General features: G+C 35.1%; 1 protein-coding gene across 1 annotated transcript; it reads left to right on the top strand.

The window, feature by feature from the left end:
- Positions 1 to 946: 946 nt before the first annotated feature.
- On the top strand, positions 947 to 1,510 carry LOC132563881 (uncharacterized). The gene has a single exon (XM_060228642.1). It carries the CDS (start codon positions 947 to 949, stop codon positions 1,508 to 1,510), a length of 564 nt encoding a protein of 187 aa, XP_060084625.1.
- Positions 1,511 to 14,348: the final 12,838 nt, after the last annotated feature.

Raw genomic sequence — 14,348 nt, 5'->3', positions numbered from 1 at the left:
CTCAAGGGCATATATATCTAAGTGTAACTTACAGACTTCGAGTTAAACAGCGGTTTGTAAAAAGTTTGATAATTTCAATTACCTATTGATGGATTTTCCATTTCTGGATAGTAATATTCTTAAATCCCCAACCTCTGACGCTTACATTTCGCAGTCGATTCGATTTTCATTTCAGTAATAAGTACCATGACTTTAGTATGCAAATACAGTACCTACACCCATCTTTGTATCCCAACAACAAAAGATTCAAATAATCCCGCCCTCCCTACGATCCATGAGCCATCACGGCAGGGACATAGAGTGGTCTCCCTTCCTTTTACCTTTATGGCTGCCGACGAGTGCGGGGGGTTTTTGAGCTGAATGCTTTCTTTACTCCTTCCCGTCGTACTGCTATAATTGTCTGAGTATAGTGTAACTCCCTTAGTAGTTTGTAAACCCATTTCCCAACTTATTTTTTTAAAATAGGTATTGACATTTGTTTATTTTGACCGTTTTTCCGGCCATGTTTTCCTCCACGTGTTCGAGTGCGTGAACACGTGTCTCGTTTTTCGGATTTTCGTGATGTTGTAATTTGTTATCTTGCTGCTTCGTCGGCCGTTTTGTACGACCATTCCTTTTGCAGTCTTGCTGCGTACGATAGGCTTTGTACTCTCGTTTGTAGTTTTTTGATTGTTAGAAAACTTCGTTGCCTTGTTTTTCCATTGTTACGATTTTTTATTGTTTCGACGATGGATAGTGCAGGGTTACGTCGGGGATCAGCACATGGGTGCTCCCATTTCTACGGAGAACGGGACCGTCATGATGCCTGTCCCCTTTGTCGACCTTGCAGCCAGACTTCGCCGTGTGAACTTTGTTTGCACACAGTGTCTGCTGCCAAGGCTCGCATGCCTGTCCGGCGAACTTTTCGCCGGAACAGGGATTCGTCCTTTTCTTCCGCTAGGGAAGTATGCTTTCCAAGTCCTTCGCCTCCGGTTCTAAACCGGGAAGCGTTCCTGCAGGAGGTGTTCTCGTCCCGTCGAGCTCGCATTTCACTAATCCTAGGGTCAGTGCGGGGCCTGTCTTCCCGCCCTCACCGGTTGCTGGTTTTGGTCAGTACCGGTCCAGCCCAGAGATCCCTGTGCAGTGGTACCCAGTAGGTTTCCACCAAGGGGTTGGGTTTACAGGCCAGGCGTCCGGTTTCCGGTCACCCTTTCCCCCGGGCTCTGGGTATACGGGTTGCTGCGGGCATTCAACCTTGGGTCGCAAAGGCCAGCCTGAGGATGGTTCTGGTTACCAGAAGTATCCCAGCAGTTACGGGCCTAGCCCGTACATGTCTGGGTGTCCACCTGGTGGGTGTGGTGGTACATCCGTGTCTTTTGGACAGGGTGGCAAGCCCCAAACTCAGGCGGGCCATGTTGGCCAGCTCTGGGGTCACTCCCAGCCCGCGGGACTATTCCCATTCCCTCAGGGGTTTGGGTTGTACCCTATGGGTTTTCCGTCGTGGAATCCCTGGGGGTTGGTCTCCCTCTAGGAGACGGTGAAGCAGTTCGGAGTCTCCCCAACATTCTGTTATTTCGGGGGCCTTGTCGGCCGGTCATAAGAAGGTTTGCCGGACCTTTAGAACTTCCGCCTCCCGCGCGGACTCGTTGATGTCCATGTCCCAGGAGTCGACTTCGGGTCTTAGACCCAAGCATACAGCCATGGCGGTTAGGCGCTTGGCTGTGCTGGATGGGTTGCCTGGCTTTTAGTCACCACTACGGTAAGACGAATTCGCATACTTAAGTTTTTTTTCATATAAAACCAATTTTCATGAGGTAATGCTTACAATAACTTTATGGAGTCCCATCCTATCCTCCCCTCTTCATTATCTGCCTGGCTGTCCCTCTGTGGGGTGCTCCATAAAGGTTATTAGAGGAAGTGAGATCACTCTATGACGGATGTGTCTAATGCTCGTTAATTTTCTGTTGGTTCCGTTGTTTTGTACATTGTTCCCATTGCAAAGCATTACATACTCGAATTGACAACAATTCAATGTCGGGTGTCGTCGATGAAGCAGAAAACGTTTCCCCTTTCGCAACACATGGCTTTATTCTCCTTGTACCCTTCCAGGAGTCTCTGAGTAAATATTTCATTTGTTCATATTTTGGGTTTGTGTTATGATCATGCAAATTTCAATATCAGCGAATGCATTAGCGATTTGCAGATTACATATGTACAAGATGAATTTACCCCTTCTGAAACACCTGGTCTTATCCTCCTTATTTTTTCACAGTTTTCGTGTACATTTTTCATTCGTCATATTTCGTCCTAGTCTCTTCGACCTCGTTTGAATTACGATGTTGTTGATATAAGTTTTTACCAACTGTGTCATGAATCATTGATTGTTAGATTCTTTGCTTATTGATTGATTGAATGACCAATTGATTGATTTGATCGATTGATTGATTTGGTTGATCGATAGATCGATTGATCGTTTTTTGACTACTGATCGATTGATTGATTAATTTATTTCAGTGTGTGGAATTTTTGTGTTTGCATACATATATTTACATGTAATTGTTTTTAATCTGTGATTATGAAATGAAAATATAATGATGGCTATTTTTTTTATTTACGTTTATCAATAAAGTTTGACAAAGACGAAGAAAACTACGATAAAATCTATCCTATATTATTGTTCAGCTGATGTTGGCTATGGAGAGTCAAGTAAGACAGATTTACCTCCCTTATATTTATATGTTTGTATTATTACATCAATAATGCTCGTTTTGATTATAGAAATATTAAAGGAAATTGAAAAATGGAAACAAATTCACAACTGAACGCATAAAAATGTTTTGTTTCGTCGGCGACAAAATACATACATTGTTTTCGTCGTTAAAGCAAATATATTAACATTGTTTAGATAAACATAGTTGCAGATTAATGTTTGCCGTATACCTCGATCAATATCATAACATTGGAAACATAACAATAACATAATGACACGATTATAAATACGTATTGGAAAAGGTACTAAATGACACGATTATAAATACGTATTGGAAAATGTACTACATGATACGATTATAAATACGTATTGGAAAATGTACAAAATGATACGATTATAAATACGTATTGGAAAATGTACTACATGATACGGTTATAAATACGTATTGGAAAATTTACAAAATGATACGATTATAAATACGTATTGGAAAATGTACTAAATGACACGATTATAAATACGTATTGGAAAATGTACTAAATGACACGATTATAAATACGTATTGGAAAATGTACTAAATGACACGATTATAAATACGTATTGGAAAATGTACTAAATGACACGATTATAAATACGTATTGGAAAATGTATTAAATGATACGATTATAAATACGTATTGGAAAATGTACTACATGATACGATTATAAATACGTATTGGAAAATGTACTACATGATACGATTATAGATACGTATTGGAAAATGTACTAAATGACACGATTATAAATACGTATTGGAAAATGTACACAATGATACGATAATAAATACGTATTGGAAAATGTACTACATGATACGATAATAAATACGTATTGGAAAATGTACTACATGATACGATTATAAATACGTATTGGAAAATGTACACAATGACACGATTATAAATACGTATTGGAAAATGTACTAAATGACACAATTATAAACACGTATTGGAAAATGTACTACATGATACGATTATAAATACGTATTGGAAAATGTACTACATGATACGATTATAAATACGTATTGGAAAAGGTACTAAATGACACGATTATAAATACGTATTGGAAAATGTACTACATGATACGATTATAAATACGTATTGGAAAATGTACTACATGATACGATTATAAATACGTATTGGAAAATGTACTACATGATACGATTATAAATACGTATTGGAAAATACTACATGATACGATTATAAATACGTATTGGAAAATGTACAAAATGATACGATTATAAATACGTATTGGAAAATGTACTACATGATACGGTTATAAATACGTATTGGAAAATTTACAAAATGATACGATTATAAATACGTATTGGAAAATGTACTAAATGACACGATTATAAATACGTATTGGAAAATGTACTAAATGACACGTTTATAAATACGTATTGGAAAATGTACTAAATGACACGATTATAAATACGTATTGGAAAATGTACTAAACGTATTGGAAAATGTACTAAATGACATTATAAATACGTATTGGAAAATGTATTAAATGATTATAAATACGTATTGGAAAATGTACTACATGATACGATTATAAATACGTATTGGAAAATGTACTACATGACACGATTATAAATACGTATTGGAAAATTGAATTGGAAATGTACTAAATGACACGATTATAAAATGTACTAAATGACGATTATAAATACGTATTGGAAAATGTACTACATGATACGATTATAAATACGTATTGGAAAATGTACTAAATGACACGATTATAAACACGTATAGGAAAATGTACAAAATGATACGATTATAAACACGTATTGGAAAATGTACTAAATGATACGATTATAAATACGTATTGGAAAATGTACTAAATGATACGATTATAAATACGTATTGGAAAATGTACTAAATGACACGATTATAAACACGTATTGGAAAATGTACTACATGACACGATTATAAATACGCATTGGAAAATGTACTACATGATACGATTATAAATACGTATTGGAAAATGTACACAATGACACGATTATAAATACGTATTGGAAAATGTACTAAATGACACGATTATAAACACGTATAGGAAAATGTACAAAATGATACGATTATAAATACGTATTGGAAAATGTACACAATGACACGATTATAAATACGTATTGGAAAATGTACAAATGATACGATTATAAATATAGAATTTATGGTTGTGTTAGGTTTTGGTGAGACAGTACTAGATAAGCTGGGCTTCACAGTACCGCGATGGGATTGAGTTTCTTTATTTAGAGTTACCTCCCATTGAAGAATGTTGAGATTGCAATTGTGATCATTTTAATATATATATATATTTTTTTTATCTATTTCAAATTCTCAAATTTTGAACTGCTGTAAAATTCACAACGAGTATTTTTCATTTGTAAAAGAAATGTTTTGGCTTCGATGTTTACAAAGGGATTACTATCTGCAGTTGCACTTGTATCTGTATTATCGCGTATTTTAAGGTACTTAAACAAGTTCACTAAAATGAAATCTTCCTCTATACCCTGTCGGTTTTATGGCCAGGATTGAATTCTTTAAGCGTAAGGCGTTACTAATGAAGCTATGAGGACGACGTTAATTGTCAACGCCTTCTGAATATGCACAGTTTAAAACATGCATTGTACGGGGAACGTACAATATGAGTTTAATTCATCGTGAAGGAAAGATAATCAAAGAGACGGTTAACAATTATATCTATATATAAATTAAAGAAATGTTTTCACATTTTTCTAAGAACCATTGAAAATATTTTAAAACGTTTAATTTTGTCGCGTTCTACAAGAACTTGTGGCTGGATCAATTCTTTATCTTTGTTGGCGTAGCTTGCACAGAAAAGGGGCTGATTGAACGAGACTACATACATGTCTATCAGCTCTTGCCGCCATTTTGTTACTTCCTCAAACGCTGTTGTAAAGAATGATTTCATTGGTCAATAATTGATGACATGGTTCTAACGAAATGTCACTGCACTAGATTTCCAACGAGGTATGTAATGAAATGAGATAATTGATTTTACTATAGCTGGTGTTAGAATATCTCTTTTCTGGTTAAAGAAATGCGAACAGTTCAATTTCAAGTTCAAGTTAATTTTATTCAGAATTTAAGACATACAGACAAAGAGTACATACTACGGAGTAATATTCATATTGTTTTAATAGTGAAACATATCGATCAATAGATCCTGTGTTTAAACATTTATATGTATGTACAATGTTGATAGATTTTATATTGTTTTGTTTTCCTAGTAATTGAAATATGTGTCTTATATTTGAGATATATGCAAATATCTCAGTGCGGTAATAATCGGTCCCAAAATACAGTACCAAAATATCTAGGTGCGGTAATAATCAGTCCCAAAATACAGTATCAAATATCTCAGTGCGGTAATAATCAGTCCCAAAATACAGTACCAAAATATCTAGGTGCGGTAATAATCAGTCCCAAAATACAGTACCAAAATATCTAGGTGCGGTAAAATATCTCAGTACAGTACAAAATACAGTATCAAATATCTCAGTGCGGTAATAATCAGTCCCAAAATACAGTACCAAAATATCTAGGTGCGGTAATAATCAGTCCCGGTAAATACAAAATACAGTATCAAATATCTCAGTGCGGTAATAATCAGTCCCAAAATACAGTACCAAAATATCTAGGTGCGGAAATAATCAGTCCCAAAATACAGTATCAAATATCTCAGTGCGGTAATAATCGGTCCCAAAATACAGTACCAAAATATCTAGGTGCGGTAATAATCAGTCCCAAAATACAGTACCAAAATATCTCAGTGCGGTAATAATCAGTCCCAAAATACAGTACCAAAATATCTAGGTGCGGTAATAATCAGTCCCAAAATACAGTACCAAAATATCTAGGTGCGGAAATAATCATTCCCAAAATACAGTACCAAAATATCTAGGTGCGGTAATAATCAGTCCCAAAATACAGTATCAAATATCTCAGTGCGGTAATAATCAGTCCCAAAATACAGTACCAAAATATCTAGGTGCGGAAATAATCAGTCCCAAAATACAGCACCAAAATATCTAGGTGCGGTAATAATCAGTCCCAAATACACTATCAAGTATCTCAGTGCGGTAATAATCAGTCCCAAAATACAGTATCAAAATATCCTACTTTTGATTTCCCAACATACAATAACAATATCTACTACTAAGATGCCCCAAGATACAGAACCAATACCTAAGTGCGGTACCCAGATGTCCAAATATACTGTACCAATAATTTAGTGCCTAAGAAGTCCCAGCATACAGAAGGAATACCTTTGTACCTAAGATGTCCCAAGGTACAGAGCCAATACCTTAAGGCGGTACTAAGATGTCCCATCATACAGTACCGATATATTGATATGGTATTGAAATGTCACAACCTACAGAACGAATGCCTTAGTGCAGTACTCAGATGTCGAAATATATTGAAATAATACTGTACTTAAATGTCCCAACATACAGTAGAAATTCATAAGATGTCCCAATATACAATATCAAAATACCTAACAAACCTAAACAGTACCTTAATGCGCCTTATTTCGGTACTAAGATATTCTAACTTACAGTACTCATACCTTAGTGCGGTACTAACATGTCCTTACATACAGTACTAATACCTTAGTGCAGTACTAAACTGTCCTAACTTACAGTATTAATACCTTAGTGCGGTACTAAAATGTCCTAACTTACAGTATTAATACCTAAGTGCGGTACTAAAATGTCCTAACTTACAGTATTAATACCTTACTGCGGTACTAAAATGTCCTAACTTACAGTATTAATACCTTAGTGCGGTACTAAAATGTCCTAGCATATAGTAATCATACCTTAGTGCGATACTAAAATGTCCTAACTTACAGTATTAATACCTTAATGCGGTACTAAAATGTCCTAACTTACAGTATTAATACCTTAATGCGGTACTAAAATGTCCTAACTTACAGTATTAATACCTTAGTGCGGTACTAAAATGTCCTAACTTACAGTATTAATACCTTAGTGCGATACTAAAATGTCCTAACTTACAGTATTAATACCTTAGTGCGGTACTAAAATGTCCTAACTTACAGTATTAATACCTTAGTGCGGTACTATAATGTCCTAACTTACAGTAATCATACTTTGGTGCGGTACTAAAATGTTCAAGCATACAGTAATCATAGCTTAGTGCGGTACTAGGATATTCTAACATACAGTACTGAAATGTCCTGACATGCAGTACTCCCACCTTAGTGCGGTACTAAGACGTCATTTTGTTATTTTTTTCCTTTATATTTCTTAGCTTGAGTTATCTGATATGTCGGTATGCTATTGTTTCAGTTATCAAGACATTTGCCAGGTCTTCATCGTTCAAGCACATACATAGAATTTCTATCGATGCTAGATCACCTAATCTGTTTATCCCTTCGGAAAGTTGTATAAAGAATCGGTATCTGTTATGCAGTAGAAAACAAGTATGTTCATGTGGATAGAGAGTAAGTAGAGAATGGATACAGTTACTTCATTCACAAGATATTGCCTTTTTGAATGTCATAGTCATCGACGTTACAGGAAATCGAACTCCCTTAGTTAGTTTCGGGATATCCATTGAAATAAGTAAAATTTCGTCCATAAATGGATTCACTGAACTACTTATATCAAATGTTCAATACTATACAATTTTATATGTACATATAAACTACAATCTGTCTGGAACAATTAGATTTGGTATCTTTATATACAGTATGATATCAGGTTGTGTATCCAAAGTTATAACAAAGATATCAATTGCACTACAAATGTCGTGTTTGAGTTACCTCCCCTCTGTACAGACTGCCTCAACGTTACAATTACCTTTTGTTATATAGTGAAGGCCACAGACAACACAGCAAAAGAAGGTCGATGTATTTGTTGTAATTGTGGAAGACTTCTAGGATTTGGTATATACAATTGTAATTATATTTACACAGAAATTACTATTATATTGAATAATCTTAAGATTTGATAGCGTCTTATAATGAAACTACCTTAACACATTTTCTTAAATATTCAATTTTTTTTTTGTCCTGGCATTGGACCTGGCGAAATTAAGATTGAGAAAGAATAATTGAGACATTATAACGTTTACACTAATTGTGTTAATGTTGATTCCACTTTGTATTACACAATCTGTATGCTACGTTTTGATGTACATTCGATATGGAAGTTGTAAACATGTGTTCATACACAGCTGCATGCATAAAACAGTGAATAAATACAAAAATAACATTATATTTCGTTCAGAACATTTATTTGTTTAAGAAGGCAAACTAATTCCGAATTAGATATTTGTACATATAACATCTGCAGAATGTCGTTATATAAATATATCGTGCAGATTTATATTATGTATATGTAAAATACTTAAAAAAAATCAGATTAAAATTTCAGTTGTACGAAATGTACAAACCAACATTGTAAACAAATTAATTTATCCGGAGTTCAATGTTAAAACTCATGTACCCGGACTATTATCGGTGAAAAAGCACAAAATACTGACTTAATACTTAAACAGTCAAAACTCGACTATCAACAAACACAATGTACAGATTCAAGTATTCACACATGCACCAAACACCATGCAAGGATGCATTTATACGGATTTCAACCAGTTACACAATATTGTGTGTCTAGACTGATATAAATAACCCAGTACCAATCCATTGATTCAGACTATCACCAAAAATCATACGTAGATTCATATATCTCATGTTTTCGGATTGTCATCAATAACTCGGCGAAAACGCATTTATCCAAACTATTATCAGGAAGCCCAGAAAAAATAATTTAATATGACGGAAATAAGTAATCATAGGCTTGAGGATATCAGTTTTAACCCATTAAAACAGGTTGACCCTCAATAATTCAGTACACATGATCGGTTCCTTGGGTATAAATCATTACACCCTCATTGATCTGAACTGCCATCGGTGAGTCACTATAAATTAACTGATTATGTTATCAATAGCCATGGACGGTTATCATTGATTGGACTGTCATCTGTTATCTAGTACATGCTAGTTAATCCGGACTGTCAGCTGTTATCTAGTCCATGCTCCTTAATCCGAACAGTTATCTGTTATCCAATCAATGCTCCTTAATTCGGACCGTCATCTATTATCTAGTCCATGCTATTAATCCGGAGAGTCATCTGTTATCTAGTCAATGCTCCTTAATTCGGACCGTCATCTATTATCTAGTCTATGCTAGTTAATCCGGACAGTCATCTGTTATCTAGTTCATGTTACTTAACCAGGACTGTCATCTGTTATCTAATACATGTTCTTTAATCCGGACGTTCTTCAGTTATCTAGTACAATCTCTTTAATCCAGACTGTCACTTCAAACCTAATACATATTTGTTAATCCGAAGAGTCATCTGTTTTGTAACACAAGCTCATTAATCCTAACTGTCTTCATTTATCTAGCACAACAAAATTAATCCGGACGGTCATATGTAACCTGGTACATTTTCCGGAATGTCAACAGTTTTCATGTACGATCTCATTAAACTGGACGGTCAACTGTTTTCTTGTAAAATCACATTAATCCAGAAGAAGTCAACATTAACCTGGTCAAACTGGAGCGGACATTAATTTATTCTGTCTTTAATTAGTGAATCATCAGAGATCAAATTGTTATCAGGAAAATCCTCAATAACCTACCATCTAGTACAGGCTACTAAATCTGTCATCGTTATCCTAGAACGTGCTCGTTTATCCGGACTGTCATCAGTAGCCAAATTCAAACCGACTAATCGAGCAACATGACCAGTAACCCAGTACAAAAACACTACTGTAATCTGAATACCATCAGAAGGCAACTTTATTTGGACGGTAAGTAATCAAACAGAACTCGCTATCTGGACTTTCATCATTATCATCTTACAAAACAATTAAACCGTACTGCAGTCATTAACCTAAACCAAACTCAATTATCCTAAATTCACCTGCAAAACAATGAACTGTCATCATTAACATTGAATAAATCAATGTGTCCGGAATGTCAGCGGTGACCAAGTGCAAACTCAGTAATCCGAACAAAGGTAAGCATTGCATAATTAGAATGTATTTTGCTACACAGTAAAACGATATACATTCAGATTGTCATCAGTGACTCATTGATCCTTTTTGCTAATGTTTGAATATTGATTCATTTACCTGTCATCAAGAACACAACCGACTCACGCATACGTGCTCCCATAAATATTAGTTACAACGAACGGACATAGACTGCCACCTGCAACCAAACAAATTCAATAACCCAGACTATCAATAATCATTCAACACAAATTCATTAATCCGGATTTTTCAGTAGTAACCATGTTAAAATTATTAAAATTTAATGTCATCAGTGACCATTCGCCAACTCATTTATTGGGACTGTAAGTACAATCTCCATATCTTCTACGTCATCAGAAATTAAATGTAAACTATCTTCAGTAAATATAAAGCATATACAGAATATCATCGGTAAACAAATACAGCTCATGTGTCCGGATTGTCATCTCTTATCAATATAAACTCTTTAACACAGACGGTCATCGGTAACACGGTACAAGTTCATTGGTCCGGATTTTGATTAGCAACTAATCTACATATCCATTTGCACGAACTGACATTAACTCAATAACACTGACCCAATAGAACGCATCAATAAATACTGTAATCTCTTCTATCAAACCAGATTGACATCAATTAACAGTTCATCTATCCGGAATTCCCGCACAAATCCAGTAAAAATCTATGTATCTGAACTTTTCTCAATAGACCCAGATTGCCATAACTACAAATGGACTTATCTTGACAGTCATCCGTAATTTGGTTGGAGTCTATTTATATAGATTGTATTCAGTGATCTATTTAGATTTAATAAGTTCATATATTCAATCTATCATCAGTGATATAGTTAAATCTCCAGACTGTCTTCAGTATTCCAAGTAGAATTCATTTAAATGTGCTGTAATCAGTAGTACAGTTGAATTTTATATTTCCAGTCATCTATTTTAGTGATATGTTTAATATTCATTGAATCGGATTTTAATCAGTTGTATTCTGACTTTGATCAACTTCATTTATCCGGACTGCGTCGATCTCCGCTTACTTATGTGTTTCAAGGTCATGTACCCTGACAATCATCAGTAATTATTATTATTTTCATTTATCGAGACCCTCATTGGTAAACCAAGTTACATATCAAGCATCCACACTATTATCAATGATACAGTTTATATCATTGATTTGGACTAACATCATTATTCCAGTGAAATGTTCATTAATGCCGATAGTCATCAGTGATCCATCAAAGTGTTTATAAATCCGAACTGTCATCAGTAACCCATTGAAATATTTCTTCATTCGGATTGTCGTAAATGATCTATTGAACTGTTTATTTATTTGGATTGCCATCAGTTATCTATTGAAATGTTCATTAAACCGGCCTGTGATCAGTAATCCATCATTGAAATATTCCCTAATTCGACGTGTCATCAATGATTCAATGAAATGTTAGTTAATCCGGGCAGTTATCAGTGATTTATTAAAATGTTTGTTACTCCGGACCGTCATCAGTAATCCATTGAAGTATTCGTTTATCCGGACTGTCGTCAGTGATCTATTGAAATGGTTATTAACCCTGACTGTCACCCGTAATCATTCGAAGTTTTCATTCAGTAATCCACTGAAATATTTCTTGATTCAAAATATCATCTGTGATCAATTAAAATTTAAACTAATTCGATCATCAGTGATTCAGTGAAATGTTAAATAATTCTGACTGCCATCAATGATTCATTAAAATGTTTATAAATCCGGACTGTTATTAGTAATGTATTGAAGTATTTGTTTATCCGGACTGCCATCAGCGATCTATCGAAATGTTTATTAACCCTGACTGTCATCCGTAATCAATTGAACTGTTATTTATCCGGACTGTCATCAATAATCAATTGAACTGATATTTATCCGGACTGTCATCAGTAATCAATTGAACTGATATTTATCCGGACTGCCATCAGCGATCTATCGAAATGTTTATTAACCCTGACTATCATCCGTAATCAATTGAACTGATATTTATCCGGACTGTCATCAGTAATCCGTCATTGATCTAAACGGTCATCAATGGTCCATTGGAACCTTCATTAATTCAGACTGTCATAATTTCTAAATTGGAATGCTCATTAATCCGGACTGTCATCAATGATTCAATTAGATGTTTATCATTTCAAACATCAATCATTTATTTATTGAAATATTCGATACTCTGGACGGTCATCAGTTTCTTAATTTAAGTTTATAATCCCGGGCCGTAATCAGTATTCCAGTTAAAGAACATATCTCTGGACTGTCATTAACATTCGGAGTCTCCTTTGAATGCTGTTTAAATGTCATGTCATTTACGTATACGTTGTTTCCTCAATTGTCTGCTTGACACCAATGTATCCTGTCTGTCACCAGTAATCCAGTCCACGCCCCTTGAATATGATCATTATATCAGTTAATGCTCCGATTCCCTGAATGTGATCTTTATTGCAGGTAATGCTTATGTCGACGGACTGTTACCGGTACTCTTGTAACTGTTCCATGATCCCGAGTTTCTATATTAAGTCTTTGAATTTCATGCATTTTGATTATCGTCAGTAATCTGGTTTAAGATCATGTACCCGGTCCGAGATCTCGTTTTCATTCACGAATTCAGCGTTTTCTCCGTAATCTGTTGAATTTCACGTATCCTAACTATCATCAGCAATTCAGTGTAAGCTAACAGAACCGGTGTTTTGACAGTTACATGTTGAATTCCAATTATCCTGACTCTAATCAGTAATCAATTTAAAACTCACTGATTCAGTGGTACCCCAGTACTCTGCTGAATTCCAAGCATCTTGGCGGTCATCAGTAATTAATTTAAATTTAAACTAATTCATCATAATTGTACTCTATAAATCTTCTTAATTTGAACTTCATGTCCTCGGTAATCCCAATAAGAAAAGCTGATTTATTCTCACTGTCACCAGTAATCCAGTTAAGGTGATTTTAGCCTGAGTGTCATCAGTAATCCAGTTCAGGATGTTTTAGCCTCACTATCATCGGTAATCCAGTTAAGGTAGTTTTAGCCTCACTATCATCGGTAATCCAGTTAACGTAGTTTTAGCCTCACTATCATCGGTAATCCAGTTAACGTAGTTTTAGCCTCACTATCATCGGTAATCCAGTTAAGGCCATTTTAGCCCGACTTTCATCAGTAATCCAGTTAAGGTGGTTTTATCCTGACTGTCATCAGTAATCGAGTTAAGGTAGTTTTAGCCTGACTGTCATCAGTAATCCAGTTAAGGTGGTTTTAGCCTGACTGTCATCAGTAATCGAGTTAAGGTAGTTTTAGCCCGACTGTTATCAGTAATCCAGCGGTTATATCCTGACTGTCATCAGTAATCGAGTTAAAGTCATTTTATCCTGACTGTCATCAGTAATCCAGTTAAGGTGGTTTTATCCTTTCTGTCATCAGTAATCGAGTTAAGGCGGTTATATCCAGTCATCAGTAATTGAGTTAAGGTGGTTTTATTCTGACTTTCATCAGTAATCCAGTTAAGGTG

Source organism: Ylistrum balloti, unplaced genomic scaffold (genome assembly GCF_031769215.1).
Source record: "Ylistrum balloti isolate Yb309-2 unplaced genomic scaffold, AGI_CSIRO_Ybal_v1 Utg371892, whole genome shotgun sequence".
Classification (NCBI taxonomy): Eukaryota; Metazoa; Mollusca; class Bivalvia; order Pectinida; family Pectinidae; genus Ylistrum; species Ylistrum balloti.
The sequence above is the reverse complement of the archived record's forward strand: the minus strand, read 5'-3'. Positions and strand labels throughout refer to the sequence as shown.